Raw genomic sequence first — 18,927 nt, 5'->3', positions numbered from 1 at the left:
AGACTCTCCCCACCATTAGAAGAAGAAAAAAAAGTGTATTTTTATAGGAGTGGGTGACATAGGTGGCGACATTACAAATGACATCATACGTGACATTAATGATATAATAAACACATCACAGGTTCTGAAATAGCACAACCTACAACATGAATGACAAATGTAGACATTTATCAAACGTTTAAAAATCATTGATCTAAAAGTTTCAATGTTTTAAAAAATATTGATAAAATAATTTGTACTAACAATTAATTACTTTTTTGGGATATATTACTTATTTTGGGATATTGAAAACATCATAATTTTAGAGTTCAGCTTATCAACTTAGCTTATCTTGTCACCAGTGACTGGAATATTACTGAAACCAATTTAATCTGTCTCACTAAAAAAAAAGGAAGAGACAGACCCTATTCTGAGGGCACCAAAGCCTGCAAAACTGCTACAGCCAAAGCAAAACCATCAAACTTGTAAATTTTTGAAAAAGAATGTAAGGAGGATCAGGTAGCTGCCTTACAAATCTGATCCATAGAGGCCTCGTTCTCAAAGGCCAAAGAGGAAGCCACTGCTCTAGCGGAATGAGCCATTATCCTCTCAGGAGGACGATGTCCCGCTGTCTCGTAAGCTAAGCGGATGATGCTCCTTAACCAAAAAGAAGTCGAAGTAGCCTTCTGCCCCTTACGCTTCCCCAAATAGACAACAAAGAGGAAGATTGTCTAAACTCCTTAGTAGCCTGAAGATAGAACTTCAAGGCATGAACCAAATACTAATTGTGAAGTAAGCGTTCCTTCGATGAAGAAGGATTAGGACACAAGGAAGGAACCACAATCTCCTGATTGATGTTGCAATCTGACACAACTATAGGAAGAAATTTTTAGTACGTTAAACTGCCTTATCTGAATGAAAAATCATATAAGGGGGCTCACATTGCAAAGCAGAGATCTCAGAAACTTTGTGCGCAGAGGCAATAGCCAATAAAAAGAGAACCTTCTAAGATAACAATTTAATGTCAACGGAATGCAGAGGCTCAAAGGGAACCTGTTGCAAAGCCTGAAGAACAATATTTAGGCTCCAAGGAGGAGCCGCAGATCTAAACACAGGTCTGATCCTAATCAATGCCTTAAAGGACTGCACGTCTGGAAGCTCAGGCAGTCTCTTGTGCAATAAAGCCGACAGGGCCGAAATCCGTCCCCTCAGGGAACTAGCAAAAAGGCCCTTCTCCAGCCAATCCTGGGGAAAAGATAAGATCCTGGCAACCTTAACTCTGTAAGAAATAAAGAAGGATGAGAACAGCTCTTCAAATATGCAATTCTTCTGCAGACAAACATATGTAACAGTCTATTTAGTTGTTCCCGGGACTTACCCCAAATGAGCTCTGCCGCCCCTGTAGTTGCGACTTGGCTGTGTAATCTTTACCATATAGAAGCTCTGGATATGCCGAAGGACCTCCGTGGTCAAACCGAAACTTTGTCGGTGGGCTGATAGCTCCAAGTAAACGGCACTCACATGAAACTCCGGCAGCGCTTCTAGCTTGCCATACGGACATTCAGCGTCGAACGTGACGTCACAGGGTTCGCCGGTCGGGGGGCGGTGCTCTCTGTCTTCACCCGGGTTTACAACTGGATACAGATGAACAGGGGCTAAAGCGGATCCCAAGCTGGTGTAGATACGTACAATCACAAAGAAGGCAGGATCCAGCTTTTATATATAATAAAATCCAAATTTTATTCAATATAATTTAAAACGCCAAACAGGCTATAGAAACAGCACAAACAAAGTAGGTGTGTGAGCGTGACACCAGGGCTTACATGTTTCGGCCAGCAGCCGTAATCATAGCCATAGGTGCCATGCAGGTGAGTGCATACTTAAAAAGGTAGTAGTAAATTGTGATTGGACAAAATACAAATTAAAAAAACGCCCACACTTCGCAGGTAGAAAAGGGAGTTAACCCTTACTTCCCTAAATATGGAACAACACGTATAGATACATAGACAGGTTAATATGTGTACAGAGTTATGGTATAGAATTCAAGACATCATTAGTACATGATATACATGTTGGAGAGAATAGATAAAAATAAAAATAAAAATAAAAATAAAAGTTCTGGCCATACAAACCAACAGAATGCTATATAGATGTACAAGACTAAACACTATACAAAATAGAATGCTGCACTAGATGTACTATACTTCAAATTATGGTGCAAAAATGTATAGAATATAAAATATTTAACTTATAATACTTGACACTTCTAATACACAATATTGTATAGTAAAGTTTGCCCCTGTCTACCTAATCTTAGTATAGTGATAGAATGTATACTATGTAGACAATGCACCTAAATTTATATAGTGGTGCTTGCGGCTAGTTGTAATACTAAATAGACATTATGAATAATGTATAACAGGATAAGAGGGAAGGGGGAGAAGAAAGAGAAGGATGAAAAAAAAAGGATGAAAAGAGAACGCATAATGTATAATTCAATAGTAATGAAAGTATGAAGGAACATATACTAGAATAGTAAAATGAAAGCAAATAACATTGAGTAAAAGTGTGTATAATAGTTACTGTTGCCCTATAGATAGAGTAGTACATATGTATACATCTATCTCTTTAAGAACTATCATCTACTCTCAGGACATACCATGGTCTATGTATTACCCATTAAGGTTATGAATATATATACATTGCTCTTATGTTTTTCCAATATAAATCGTATATCATCGTACGTTTAGGGCATATATCTAACTATTATACACACTTTTACTCAATGTTATTTGCTTTCATTTTACTATTCTAGTATATGTTCCTTCATACTTTCATTACTATTGAATTATACATTATGCGTTCTCTTTTCATCCTTTTTTTTTCATCCTTCTCTTTCTTCTCCCCCTTCCCTCTTATCCTGTTATACATTATTCATAATGTCTATTTAGTATTACAACTAGCCGCAAGCACCACTATATAAATTTAGGTGCATTGTCTACATAGTATACATTCTATCACTATACTAAGATTAGGTAGACAGGGGCAAACTTTACTATACAATATTGTGTATTAGAAGTGTCAAGTATTATAAGTTAAATATTTTATATTCTATACATTTTTGCACCATAATTTGAAGTATAGTACATCTAGTGCAGCATTCTATTTTGTATAGTGTTTAGTCTTGTACATCTATATAGCATTCTGTTGGTTTGTATGGCCAGAACTTTTATTTTTATTTTTATCTTTATTTTTATCTATTCTCTCCAACATGTATATCATGTACTAATGATGTCTTGAATTCTATACCATAACTCTGTACACATATTAACCTGTCTATGTATCTATACGTGTTGTTCCATATTTAGGGAAGTAAGGGTTAACTCCCTTTTCTACCTGCGAAGTGTGGGCGTTTTTTTAATTTGTATTTTGTCCAATCACAATTTACTACTACCTTTTTAAGTATGCACTCACCTGCATGGCACCTATGGCTATGATTACGGCTGCTGGCCGAAACATGTAAGCCCTGGTGTCACGCTCACACACCTACTTTGTTTGTGCTGTTTCTATAGCCTGTTTGGCGTTTTAAATTATATTGAATAAAATTTGGATTTTATTATATATAAAAGCTGGATCCTGCCTTCTTTGTGATTGTACGTATCTACACCAGCTTGGGATCCACTTTAGCCCCTGTTCATCTGTATCCAGTTGTAAACCCGGGTGAAGACAGAGAGCACCGCCCCCCGACCGGCGAACCCTGTGACGTCACGTTCGACGCTGAATGTCCGTATGGCAAGCTAGAAGCGCTGCCGGAGTTTCATGTGAGTGCCGTTTACTTGGAGCTATCAGCCCACCGACAAAGTTTCGGTTTGACCACGGAGGTCCTTCGGCATATCCAGAGCTTCTATATGGTAAAGATTACACAGCCAAGTCGCAACTACAGGGGCGGCAGAGCTCATTTGGGGTAAGTCCCGGGAACAACTAAATAGACTGTTACATATGTTTGTCTGCAGAAGAATTGCATATTTGAAGAGCTGTTCTCATCCTTCTTTATTTCTTACTTACTTGGGGTATTACTGGTGATACCCAGAGAATCTCTTCATTGCAGTATACAAATACAGGGGCTTCATTTCATTATTTACTACTATATACTGACTATTCACTATAACAGTGAACATTTCATGAATACGATTGCTATAGAATTATCATGGAAGTAACAGCACAACAACAATATTTTTCCCTGAGACCGGCTACAACACGTAGTGACTTTTCCACAGAATGTGAAAAAATATTCTCTGAGGATAAGGGGACACTTTCACTCAGCACTTTATTTGATACTATGGAAACCCTCCTGTTTAAAGAAACCAAAGCACAGTGGGACATTTGGACATTCCAATCATATCTTAAAGCCCAAATGATTCCCAGAGGACTGAGAATTTTTAAGTTTCCTACATTTGAGGTTGATACTACAGATGTAGAATTTGTTGATAAATGGAATGCAGTGTTATCAGAATGTTCATGCCAACTAATGTCTTTACTAATACAATATAGAACAAAGCAATTAAATGACATCAAACTAGAGATAGAAACCCTTCAGATTGAGTTTAACAATAGAAGTATTGATCCAGATTTTGCCAAATTTGATAATATTCTGCAAGAGTCTTTGGCCCGTGGTAAGCAAATTATAATGGAAAACAAACATGTCAAGTTTGTACGTGACAAAACTGATTATCAGAAAAACTCAGTGTATATTTGGAACAAAAAACAACGTTCCAACTATAGACGAAGCTTACCACAGAACAAACACCGTAGAGGCAATCGTAGACACGGTAGAGGTCACCGCAAACAGGTCAGCTTCTCTGATAGTGATACAGACAGATCGTCTGACGAATATAACTCAGGAGGCGAGAATAATTCAGGTGGTGATAATGAGATAGATAGAGTAACACAAACAAACACTATGTCTAACACTCAGCAGGGCATTCTAAAGGCACCCACTGTCCCCATTGTTTCTTTAAATGCTGTTAATGCCTCTAATACTCCCAGTATACCCAACACAACATCTGTAAACCTGGTACCACAAGCAGCAAGATCCAAAGATAGAAATACTGTGTCCAAATATGTCTCTACTAATAGACCAGATGAACAAATGGGGGCACACATTGGGAACACAGGGGCACAGGATATGCTACTTTTGAATCAGGTTTTTCCAATGGGTCCACCTCTGCAGGGTATAGGGGGGACACCACACAACAGCCAAGAGAGATACCCTGTACGGGGCAACCGCACACAGACCAAATACAAATAAATAGTGTGGTAAACCTATCTTCAACTATACTGACTAATGATCAAATTGATGTACTCTCTCTGGGTTTAGGTTTTGCACCTACTACAAGTTTTGACATCTTCCAAACACTCATTGATATCAATAAATTTGTAAGGAATATCACACTTAAGAAACATTTTTCAGACATTTCATATGAGATTAGCAACTCTGAATCAACTAGCGTCCACACTACAACATGTACTGGTATAAACACATTTTCTGAAGTCTGTGATCTTATATCTCTACAAAATTTAGCCATAGAGAGTAATAGTGCATCTGGAACACTGAATAGGGCTTTTTCATTTAAAAACAAATCTACCTTCTACCCAATACAAAACAGAGGGCCAATAATAGAGACATTTCACGCACGTGTAGAGGCTGACCTTCAGAAACTAAAAGAGACTATAGACAGTACAACAAATAACCTGACTAAAAGACAATCTCAAGCACTCAGGTCACTACAACAACAACCAAATCTAGTGATTAGACCGTCAGATAAGGGCGGTACTATTGTAGTCCTTGATAGGAAGGATTATGTATCAGAAGCTCTCAGACAGCTAAGTAATCCTTCAGACTACTCACTTTTACCCAGAAATCCAACTAATGAGTATAAGAAACTCCTATGTGGTATCCTAGATGATGGTATTGAACATGGTTTTTTGGATGAAAATACAGCTGACTATCTTTATGTAAAATATCCTAGGATCCCAGTCTTCCATATGTTCCCTAAGGTCCATAAATCATTAATTGATGTAAAGGGCCGACCAATAGTTAGTGGTATTGATTCCTTATTTGAAAGATTGTCCCAGTGGCTTGATGCTATTTTACAACCTCTGGTTAACCAACTACCCTCATATACCAGGGACTCAAAGCATGTACTCAATTTGCTAAGGGATACAAATTGGCAAACAAATTATCACTGGCTTTCAGTGGATGTAGTCTCATTATATTCCAGAATTCCACATAATAAAGGCATTGAGGCAGTTAGGTACTTTTTGATCACACATACAGAATACACACCTGCCTTTCAAGACTATGTTTTGAGAATCCTGGAATTTCTTGTGACTCACAATTTTTTCACCTTTGAAGGGCGATACTATGTTCAGAGATGTGGAACGGCCATGGGGGCGAAATACGCCCCCTCCTATGCAAATCTATTTCTTGGCAAATGGGAGCTAGACAACATCTTTGACCATAGTAACCCATACAGATCACATATTTGTTTTTTTAAACGCTACATAGATGACCTTCTTTTCATTTGGTCAGGGTCACCTGTAGATATATTATCTTTCATGGAAATGATTAACAATAATGATCTAAACTTAAATTTTACCTATGTTACAGACACAAAGTCTATCAGTTACTTAGATCTATGCCTTACAGGAGAAAGTAGCGGACACATTACCTCTAAAGTATATCGCAAGCCCATCTCTGGCAATACCCTCCTGCACGCTTCCAGCTGTCACCCCAAAAACACATCATATGCTGTTGCAAAGGGCCAATTTTCTAGGCTAAAGAGGAACTGCAGCAATACTGTAGATTATGTGCGGGAGGCTGATTGCCTTGAGAAGAGGCTTAAAGAAAGAAAATATACACGCAGACATATCAAACAAGCGAGATCAGCTGTGGACAAGTTAGATAGAGACCAACTTTTGAAAGACAAACCCAAACAAGTACATAGTGATTTTCAAGGTGTACACTTTGTGACAACATATAGTACACAATACCCACAGATTTGTAATATAGTTAAGAAACATTTTCCTCTGCTGGCAGCTGATGATAAGCTGATTGACACCGTAAAACAAGGGGTTAGGTGCTCATACAGAAAGAGCCCTACACTAGCATCCATCCTGTCGCCAACAGAACTCAAACAGACATCACAACCCACTAGCTCATGGTTACAACATTTAGGTATGTTTAAATGTGGCCATAAAAAGTGTAAACCCTGTGACTTTGCTTGGGTTACAAAAGAATTTACTTCTACAACAACTGGTCAGACATATCCTATCAAAACTTGTCTCAACTGCCAAAGTACGGATGTCATATATATTATTATATGCACCTTATGTAACATTCAGTATGTGGGGTTAACCTCAAGGGACATCAATTCACGCATCAGGGAACACTTTTCAACAATCACTAAAGGTACGTCAAGCACACCTCTAGTTCAACATTTTGCCACTAAACATAGATGCAGCTTAAATTCTTTTAAATGGCTGGCAATAGAACAAGCCAAAGTCCCAAAAAGGGGTGGCAACTTAGAGAATATACTTGCTAAAAGAGAAGTATATTGGATCTATACGTTAAAAACTAGACTTCCATTAGGATTAAACTCCAGATATGATTTGATCAACTTTTGGGAATAGTCACATCGGTAAGCCCTGCCGTTATGTACACCATGCCTCATATACTACAGAGTATAACACACTATACACTACATCCAACTACCATTCTGTGCAATTATTGATATTACTATATTATGGGTTTATATACCTCTTATTTTACTGTTGCCCTATAGATAGAGTAGTACATATGTATACATCTATCTCTTTAAGAACTATCATCTACTCTCAGGACATACCATGGTCTATGTATTACCCATTAAGGTTATGAATATATATACATTGCTCTTATGTTTTTCCAATATAAATCGTATATCATCGTACGTTTAGGGCATATATCTAACTATTATACACACTTTTACTCAATGTTATTTGCTTTCATTTTACTATTCTAGTATATGTTCCTTCATACTTTCATTACTATTGAATTATACATTATGCGTTCTCTTTTCATCCTTTTTTTTTCATCCTTCTCTTTCTTCTCCCCCTTCCCTCTTATCCTGTTATACATTATTCATAATGTCTATTTAGTATTACAACTAGCCGCAAGCACCACTATATAAATTTAGGTGCATTGTCTACATAGTATACATTCTATCACTATACTAAGATTAGGTAGACAGGGGCAAACTTTACTATACAATATTGTGTATTAGAAGTGTCAAGTATTATAAGTTAAATATTTTATATTCTATACATTTTTGCACCATAATTTGAAGTATAGTACATCTAGTGCAGCATTCTATTTTGTATAGTGTTTAGTCTTGTACATCTATATAGCATTCTGTTGGTTTGTATGGCCAGAACTTTTATTTTTATTTTTATTTTTATCTATTCTCTCCAACATGTATATCATGTACTAATGATGTCTTGAATTCTATACCATAACTCTGTACACATATTAACCTGTCTATGTATCTATACGTGTTGTTCCATATTTAGGGAAGTAAGGGTTAACTCCCTTTTCTACCTGCGAAGTGTGGGCGTTTTTTTAATTTGTATTTTGTCCAATCACAATTTACTACTACCTTTTTAAGTATGCACTCACCTGCATGGCACCTATGGCTATGATTACGGCTGCTGGCCGAAACATGTAAGCCCTGGTGTCACGCTCACACACCTACTTTGTTTGTGCCGTTTCTATAGCCTGTTTGGCGTTTTAAATTATATTGAATAAAATTTGGATTTTATTATATATAAAAGCTGGATCCTGCCTTCTTTGTGATTGAACCTTAACTCTGTGCCAGGAAAAACCATGCTCTTCACACCAGAATAAGTAGGTCCTCCACACCTTGTGGTAGATACACTTAGTTACTGGTTTACAAACTTGAATAAGAGTATAAATGACACTCTCAGAGAAACCTCTCTTGGCTAAGACTAAGGATTCAATCTCTACGCAGTCGGCCTCAGAGAATCAAGATTTTGATGATCAAATGGACCTTGTATCAGCAGGTCTCTGCGACAAGGTAACTTCCACGGAGGAGATGAGGACATCCCCACTAGAACCGCGAACCACGTCCTTCGCGGCCACGATGGAGCAATTAGGATTACCGATACCTGCCCCTGCTTGATGCGGGCCACCACTCGAGGTAGAAGTGGTAATGGAGGAAAAAGATATGAGTTTGAACCTCCAGGGAACTGCTAGTGCATCTATTAGATCCGCTTGGGGATCCCTCGACCCGTACCTGGGTAGCTTGGTATTGATGCGGGACACCATGAGATCTATCTCCGGCGTCCCCCACTTGCTGCATATCTCTCCAAACACCTCGGGATGGAGAGACCATTCCCCTGGATAGGAGGATTAACTACAAAAAAAATCCGCCTCCCAGTTGTCCACACCCGGAATGTGGATCGCTGACAGCGAACAGCTGTGGGCCTCTGTCCACTCCAGAATCTGAGATAGTTCCTTCATCGCCAATGAACTTCTCGTTCCCTCCTGATGGTTGATGTAAGCCACTGAGGTTATATTCTCTGATTGGAATCTGATAAACTGGGACGAACTCAGAAGTGGCCAAGCCTTCAAGGCCTTAAAGATTGCCAGTAGTTCCAAAATATTAATCAGGAGGGAAGACTTCTCCTGAGTCTACAACCCCTGTGCCTTCCTGCCACCCCAAACAGCTCCCCATTCGGAAAGGCTTGCGTACGTAGTCACAATCTCCCAGGATGGTGTTAAGAAGCATGCCCCTCGGGACAGATGATCTGGACAGAGCCACCAAGAGAGCAATTCTCTCGACCGGCTGTCTAATACAATCTGTTGAGACAGATATGAATGATAGCCGTTCCACTGCCTCAGCATGCACAGTTGAAAAGGTCTGAGATGGAACTTGGCAAAAGGAATGATGTCCATACACTGAGCCACAGAGGGACTCAAGGAGGTCCGGATGGCAAGACATGCCGAAGTTAGCTTGCAACGTCTCTGGTCTGTTAGAAATATCCTCATGGATATGGAGTCTATAATAGTACCCAGGAATTCTACCCTGGTACTTGGGATAAGAGAACTCTTTTCCAAGTTTATCTTCCATCCATGTGATTGAAGAAGACTGAGAAGGGACTCTGAGAAATCTTCCGCAAGACGAAAGGATGGTGCTTGCACCAGAATATCGTCTAAGTATGGGGCTACTGCAATACCCTGAATTATTGCAACGGCTAGAAGAGCCCCCAGAACTTTCATAAAGATTCTTGGAGCAGTAGCTAGGCCAAACGGAAGGGCAATGAACTGGAAGTGCTGGTCCAGGAATGCAAAACTTAGGAACTGAAAGTGTTCCCTGTGGATTGGAACATGAAGGTAAGCGTCCTTCAGATCTATAGTGGTCATAAACTGGCCTTCCTGAATTAAAGGAAGGATGGACCTTATCTTCATCTTGAAGGACACTGAGAAATTTGTTTAAGCACTTTAGGTCCAGAATTGGGCGGAAAGTTCCCTCCTTCTTTGGGACCACAAAAAGGTTTGAATAAAACCCCAAACCTCTTTCTTCGAGAGGCATGGGGGCAACAATTCCTAAGGACGATAGGTCCCAAACGCACCCTAGAAAGGCATCCATCTTTTCTGGTCTGGTAGACAGATTCGAGAGAAGGAATCTGCCCCTGGGCTTATGAGATTTGAAGCCTATGTTGCATCCCTGAGATACCACCTCCAGGACCCACGGATCCTGTACGTCCTTGAACCAGGCATCTGAAAAGAGACAGCCTGCCCCCTACACGATTAGGTCCCGGATCGGGGGCCACCCCTTCATGACAATTTGTTTTCGGCTGGCTTCTTATTCTGACGAAAGGAACGAAAATTAGAAGATTGTCATCCCTTAGACTTGTTCTTCTTATTTTGCGGTAGGAAGGCACCCTTACCTCCGGTAACCGTAGAAATAATGGAGTCCCGGCCTGGACCAAATAAAAGAGAAAAAAAAAAAAAAAAAAAAAAGAGTCTGGACTTAGAAGTCATATCCGCAGACCAAGACTTCAACCAGAGCGCCCGGCGGGCTAGGACCACAAAGCAAGAAGCCTAGGCATTTAGGCGAATTTGCATGTTCGCATCACAGATAAAAGAATTAGCAATTCTCAGAGCTTTAATTCTGTCTTGAATATCTTTGAGGGGAGACTCCACCTCAATGAGTTCCGACAAAGAGTCGCACCAGTAGGTAGCCGCTCTGGCAACTGCAGCCGCTGGTTGAAACTAAAATTCCGTATGTTGAAACATCTTTTTCAGAAATGTTTCCATTTTCTTATCCATCGGCTTTCTGAATGAAGAACTATCCTCAAGAGGTATAGAGGTATGTTTAGCAAGTGAAGGGCTAGCAACATCCACCTTAGGAATGGAGTCCCACAAATCCAGTTGAGAGTCCGGGACCGGGAACAACTTTTTAAAAGTAGGTGAGGGGTAAAAAGAAGAACCAATTCTTTCTCATTCGTTCTTAATAATGTTTGCTATCTTCACCGGCACAGGAAAAGTCAAAGGAACTTTCCTGTCTTTGTAAACTCTGTCTAATTTAGGTTTCATAGGTTCTTCAGGCAGCACATCCTCTAGAACCTCTAACGTAGACAGAACCTCCTTTAATAAAAAACGCAAGTGCTCAATTTCAAATCTAAAGGATGGTTCCTCCACAGCAGGAGGCTTAGACGCTTAGGACTCCCACCCAGAAAGTTCACCCTCTGAAGCTACAGAGGTTAACTCATCATCGTATAACTGGGAACTAATAGCTAAATTCAATAAATATTTTGATGACTCCGGGTCAGGAGAGCTATGATTAACCTTTCTCTTGCGTTTGTTAGAGCAAGGTAATGCACCGAGGGCCGCAGACACTGCCGTTTGTAGCTGCGCGGCAAAGTCCGCAGGAAGAAGGCCCCCTCCGGATGGAGGATTAAATGTGCTACGGGGAACTGCATGTGGAGTGGATAATGTAGCAAGGGTAGTAATCTCACGGGACTCTGAGTCCTGAAAGGTAGACGCTCAGAGGGACTAAGAGCCTTAGCAGGCTTGTCTCCCTTCTTAGACTTTATAACAGTGTTAAGGCATGTGGAACATAATTGAGTGGGCGGGAAAACTACGGCCTCCTCACAATATAAACAGGTATGATTTAGTACAGAAGGAGTACCTTCTAACATGCCAGAGTCCTTCATAGCTCAGGTTAAACGTTTTTTTATTATAGAAAACTGCACCTTTATACTCCCAATGGCTGGGGCACTCACCATCACCTAGACGCAGACATTAACAGAGGAAACGCTCTCCTCAGGTTTAAGTCTCAGACGGAATGAAGGAAATGAACATAGACCACAGATGGTCACATGGAGTGCAAAACAGTACTTCCCCTGTTATTACAAGTATAGCAAGTAATAGGAGCTGTGCAACACTTTCAAAAATGAAAGTGAAACCTGTTTGTTCCAGCCAAAAACACACAGTCTATCAGCCCAGGAAAAAAAATCACACAAAGCAGCATGTAAATAATTAATACACTGATTAATTAACCCCAACTGTTCAATAAACCCCCTTCAGAGGATATTAACCCTGGATCCTATCAAGGTATAAAAGGAGCCACACTGTGACCCTGATGTAGCGTTTTATGTTTAAAAATTGAAACGATCTTACCTCCAGGATCCATGCTGTGGAACAGAACAAAGCCTCTCAGCACTCCTGACATGGACTTGAGGGAGAGAAAGCAGGCAGAGAAACTTGTCAACACTGATTGCTTAGGAGCTGTTAGCAGTTGTCTGGATGGTTTCGCAGAAAAACTTTCCCTGCATCTCAAGACTTTCATCAATACTCTCACTGAGAGGTTGAAATGACTACTTAAAACCCCAGATACCCTTTTTCAGACGCTCCAAATCTTCTGACAATTCTCTGCCACCTCCTAAAGTGACGAAAGGCAAAGAATGACTGGGGTAATGAGGAAGGGACATTTAAGCCTTTGGCTGGGGTGTCTTTGTCTCCTCCTGGTGGCTAGGTGTTGTATTTTCCAACCGTAAGGAATGAAGCCATGGACTCTCCCTATATTAGGAAGGAAATGAAGTTGTTGACTCTGCTTTCCATTAATGGGACAACAGGAGGCCCAGGAGCTACCTCAGTCATAATGGAATGTCCTAAAAACAGAGGCAACAGCGAGGAAGTGCTGAGGCTTTCTCTCCCAGTTTCGTCTACTCTGGGAGTAACTCTATTCCAGATGCGTAGCTATAATGTGCAATCTAAAAAGCCTTGCTTTATGCAGCCTGAACGTTGCCTTCAAAGTTCTTTTTACTAATTTTAAAGGAATGAAGATGGCTATAGAAACCATGCATGGTTTCCTTGTAGAACTTAATATTCTAGAAGAGCATAGGCACAGATTTTTTTATAGAGATTAAAGAAGCATTTGAAATACCCTCACTTAACTCATGGCAAAAAGGAGGCGGAGAAAGCAAGGAGAGACAGAAGCTCTTCAATGACAGTTGAGTGAGAAGTAATGGGGACTGGACGTGAAACAGACATAAAGGCCGGTCTAGATCCCATAAATGGCCCATATGATTGTGAATCAGTAAGATCCATTACTTTTACTCCTCTGTACTTCACCTTCTCCTAGTCACATGCCAAGAACACTGTTTAGATACTGTACTACCTATTTGGATAAAGAAGAATAGCCCAAAAGTGGCTAAAGTACCTGGAGGTCTGTTGACTATCGGCACAGAAAATCCTCAGAAGTTAAGGGATCACTAATTCCCTGGTGACATTACCCTTGAATCTTTTGCCAAGATGCTCTCTTTTGTGATAACACATCTGGTAGAAATTGCTGTTGATAGCTCCTGTAGTGAAGACCTCAGTTACAGAAACTTTTACAAGAGACCACACCACAACAGCAAATCCATTGTGCCCCCATTATTTCAGCTGAAAGATCTGGTATAGGTTAGCATGCCTTGGGACTGTCACACTACTCAGTTGCCGAATAGGCCCTAAAGAAGAAGAACCCTCTGTTACTGAGATCCGGAATGGGTGTAGATGGATATAAGATTTCACTTTTTGCTCTTTCACAGTATGTTTTATATTTAAGTTTACACTATATATACACTAAGCTTAATATTGTATATTAATAAAAGCATTGTTTTCGGTCTAATATTGCAAATTGCGCTGTGCTGCTTACATATGCATTCACACACACAACTTGAACTGGTCTCCCACATAGGTAACTTGTTGATATATTTTGGCTGCCTTATTTATAAAAAACAGTAGGTTTGATATTTTACAGGCACACCGTATTTTTCTCTTTCTTGGTTAAACTAGTTGAGCAAGCTTAAATAGTGGGTGCCCTCTTGGAGTTTTATATATGAAGGTAACACACTGGGATAGGCATCTGAATTTGATCAAATACTACATACTTTCTCTCTCCTACCAGTTAAACAAGACAAAAATAATAAATAAAAAAAAAACTAGAAACCTCTCAATGTTATATGAGTCACTTCCCTTTGCTAATACAATGTGGCGTGTTCCATTTCCAGAAGTGACAGGCAGAATCACACAGATTAAGCCTGCCTATGTTTTTTCTGTAATCTGAAAACACTGAATTGTATTCGCGGGGAGAATTTGTAGCACCCAGATTTTTGCAGCTACACTGCTTCCTAAGGCACAGTAAACAATAAACATAAAGGAAAAAAATTACTTTTTTTATAGCATAACTGCTGTATCCCTTTGAGGGCAGAAAAGTTTTTGTGCAGAATCCATTTTAACTACATTATGTATGAGATGGATTAAACTGGTTTTAGTAACACTCACGTCACTTGTGACCAGTGACAGGAATAAAAATAAAAGGAAACCAACATTTCTCTCATATTCATTGTGACATGTTTAATTTTTTGGAGAATCAAAGTCTAGTACCACCTACCCTAGCGTTCCATAGACTAATTTTTTCTTTTTGTGTTTCTGACAATCTAGAGTAGTGGTGGATATAGAGCCGCATAACGTTTTTAGGGGGCATATTTATTAAACTATTAGAAAATGCTTTCTAATTTTAGTGTATGCATCACTCTTCTCTTTCTATGTGCTAGATTATAACATGCTCAATTTAAGCTATATTATTCTTTATTTATATTCTCTAATTATATGAGAACAAAACGATAAAATATGTCATTTATAAATAGGGCTTTATATGAAACATATGATTTTTATTGGTTGTTGGCTTGAACTGAATGTAATATCATTTCTATGAATGCAAAATGGATTCTCTATGTGTTTGAGTTCTCCATGTGAAAGCCCTAGCCATAGTCTCCGGGTCAAGTCATTGTGTTAACCCTTTGAAAACTCACCGATTCCTGACGTTTGGTCTCACTGAGCCGGGCATTTAATTCCTCCAGGGCCTTTTTGGTCTCCACATCAGTCCTGCAACATAAAGGGAGAAAGTTAAAGGAACATGAAACCCAAAACTTTTCTATCATGATTCAGATAAAGCGGGTAATTTTAAACACATTTCTAATTATCAAATTTTATTCTATTCGTCTTTTATCAAACTTTCTTTGTATCTTTTGTTGAAAAGCAAGGACAAACACTGAGAAGTGTTCACGTGTCTGGAGAACTATATGGCAGCAGATTAGCATGAATGCAACAGTACTAGTCGGCAGCACTATTTCCTGCCATGTAGTGCGCCAGACACCTATCATAGGAACGAAGAAAAATTGGATGCTCCATCTCAATCACAAAAGAACATTTTTGGGTTTCATATCACTTTAAAGCACTGGTTTTCAAACTTGTCCTCAGGACTCTCTAACAGGCCAGATTGTAAGGATATCTGAACCAATGTGATACTATTTAATGTTTCATATCAAATAGCTGTTTTGACTGCTGAAACCACCATCTATGCTAAATTATGAATACTGTAGTATAGGGTATAGAATAGCTAGGTACACAAAAGGCTGGATAAGAAATCAACCTTCAAGTGGAGGTTCGAAGAGTGAGAGTCCTGCCCATTTAAAAATGATGTTCCTGCAGCTGCTTTGAATACAATTAAATCTTCACAGCTCCCTGCTTGAGTACATTGTTCTTTAAAAAGGACAGTAAACACTTTGCGATTTTAATATAACATGTTAAATAATGGATAGCAAACCATCTTTGCAATAAAGTTGAATTATTCATTTTATACCCTTTTCCAACAATTCTGAAAATGGTACAATTTTCCCATCCTGAAAACTGGCTACACCTTTACAAGACTGTTATCCATTTGCAAGATCACTATATGGCAGCACTATTTCCTGCCATGTAGTGCTCCAGATGCCTACCTAGGTATTTCTCAACACAGAATATTATGGGGAAAAAGAAAATTTGATAATAGTAAATTGGAAAGTTTTTTTTAAAATGGCATTCTCTGAATCACAAAATTATTTTTTTGTTTCATATCCCTTTAATAGGCCAAGTTGGTCTTCAAAGAAGAACGTTTACTTATGTAGAAGAGGTTTATTTAATTTCTGAATCTGCCACTTTCAGTAAAAAAAAAAAAAGTTTACCTGTTTAATTATCCAGTAAGAAAAGTCATTACCTGTTTCTTCTGGAGTATTCTCTTTGTAAATCGTCGTTTAGCCGCAGCTGGTCAGAGCTCAGATCCCTCAGGGACTGATGCATTGTGTGCAGCTGCAACAACACAGCATTTCAATAAATTGCATGCACTAATCACAATCAGAATTTAGTGAAATATTGAGATTTGTTTTAATACAGACAAAAATGGGTTAATTAACACAATGCTTACCTGATCAGAAGGGCCTGCTTCATCCACAAAGCGCACGCTGGCTGACCGAGAGCGGCGGCGTCTGTTGGCACTCAAATCCATATAGTCCCTGAGAGGAGATGTTGGCTGCAGGTTTCGACCTACTGGTGCTAGGCAACAGTTCATTTTTTTTTTTTTTTATTAATTTTTACACATTAGCTGAAGATTCAAAATGTTCACTCTACATATACAAGTAGGACAAGAACACCAATATATATATATATATATATATTAGAACTAAAATAGCTAAAAAAAATTTAGTTTAAAGTTGTATTTTTTTAATCAGGAGAGGAGAGAAAAAAAGAGAAGAGAGGAGGAGAGAGAGAGGAGGAAACAGAGGAGGAGAGAAGAGGAGAGAAGGAGGGAAGAAGAGAGGAGAGAAGCCAGAGAAGAGAGAAGCCAGAGAAGAGAGAAGCCAGAGAAGAGAGAAGCCAGAGAAGAGAGAGGAAAGAAGAGTGAGGAGAGAAGAGAGGGAAGAGAAAACCATATGACTATCTCAGGCATTGAATTACACATATTTGTCCCTACCAATCACCACTTTCTGTAAAGTTCTTATGCAAATTACTTCTAAATCTGCTTCCCTCTAAATTGAGAACAATTTTTTTTCCACCAGTTTAGTTATATCTATCAAGCTTCTAGTACATGGCTCTTCTCGAAGCTGTAAGGTTATGAAGTATTAAATTGTTTTATTTTTTAGACCATGTACCATTTTTGTAGCCGTTCTATGAATAATTTTGGTTTATTTATATCTTTGTGGAGATATATTGTCTCTAAAATGGTCCCAAACCAGTGTCATAATATCCTGTGCTACTGCTAATACCATTTTCTTACAAAACAAGCATGGAACGGTCTTAAACGCCTTGGTAGCACCGTTGTTAAACAATCAAATCATTAGAAATAGGACTCTGCACCACCTGACACTGCTTTGTATTATAGTGGTGTGTGGTTTCTTATAGCAAATTAATTGCTTTATTTTGTTTCACACTGTCAGAAATTAATGGACGCAAACTGTGAACAAAGCCTGTGGGAATTCAAGGCAAAAAATTAACCTAGTCACACCGCGGGATCTACAGATCCGTCTGAACTGACCTGCTGCTCCTGCTTCCAGATCGCTGGCACAAAGACTGGAGAGAGATGCGCTCCTCATTCCAGAAAGACGGGATAATCGCTGACTTCTTAGCTGGTCTATTGACTGCTCCAGAGTTTCTTTCAGCTGTAATTAAAGACTATTTACATGTTCTGTATAAAGTGGGGAAGGGAGCAATTTATATAATAGAGGCCCATATCTAGGTCAGTGTACCCAACTTAGGAACCACTTCCTCTTAGATAAATAATTACCTAATTACTTGGGTCCTATTTACCAATAGATTGTCTAGATAGGATATTCAGTAAAGTCAGTTTGCTTTTGGACCATGTTAAAAAAAATAAAAATATTTATGCTTACCTGATAAATGTATTTATTTCCAGATATGGTCCACGGCTCGAGTAATTACTGTTGGGAATATCACTCCTGGCCAGCAGGAGGAGAAAAAGAGCTCCACAGTTAAACTGCTAAGTATCACTCCCTTACCCACAACCCCCAGTCATTCGACCGAAGGGAAATGGAGAAAAAGGAGTAACACAAGGTGTAGAGGTGTCTGAGGTTATAGTAAAAAAAACAACCGTCTTAAAATAAAGGGTGGGGCCGTGGACTCAACATATCTGGTAAGAAATAAATTTATCAGGTAAGCATAAATTTTGTTTTTCTTTCCTAAGATATGGTGAGTCCATAGCTTGAGTAATTACTGTTGGGAACCAATACCCAAGCTAGAGGACACAGATAAATAGGGAGGGACAAGACAGGCAGTCCTAAACAGAAGGCACCACCACTTGAAAAACCTTTCTCCCAGAAGAAGGCTCAGCCGAGGCAAAAGTATCAAATTTGAAAAAATTTGGAAAAAAGTATGTAGAGAAGACCAAGTTGCAGCCTTGCAAATATGTTCCACAGAAGCTTCATTTTTGAAAACCCAAGAAGATGAAACAGCTCTTGTGGAATGAGTCATAATTCTCACAGGAGGTTGCTGTCCAGCAATCTCAT

General features: G+C 39.2%; 1 protein-coding gene across 1 annotated transcript in view; it reads right to left on the bottom strand.

Annotated features, from left to right (window-relative positions):
• The window catches only part of CEP128 (centrosomal protein 128), a 667,652-nt gene that overhangs the window by 557,157 nt on the left and 91,568 nt on the right, over positions 1-18,927 (bottom strand). Inside the window, exons 5-8 of the mRNA XM_053697350.1 lie at positions 17,940-18,063; positions 16,833-16,960; positions 16,626-16,717; positions 15,403-15,475 (exon numbers count right to left, since the gene is read on the bottom strand). Of these exons, the coding sequence (XP_053553325.1) occupies positions 15,403-15,475; positions 16,626-16,717; positions 16,833-16,960; positions 17,940-18,063 (417 nt within the window). The remainder of the gene's footprint in view (positions 1-15,402; positions 15,476-16,625; positions 16,718-16,832; positions 16,961-17,939; positions 18,064-18,927) is intronic.

This window comes from Bombina bombina, chromosome 1 (genome assembly GCF_027579735.1).
Source record: "Bombina bombina isolate aBomBom1 chromosome 1, aBomBom1.pri, whole genome shotgun sequence".
Taxonomy (NCBI): domain Eukaryota; kingdom Metazoa; phylum Chordata; class Amphibia; order Anura; family Bombinatoridae; genus Bombina; species Bombina bombina.
This window is presented reverse-complemented; position numbering and strand designations above follow the sequence as displayed.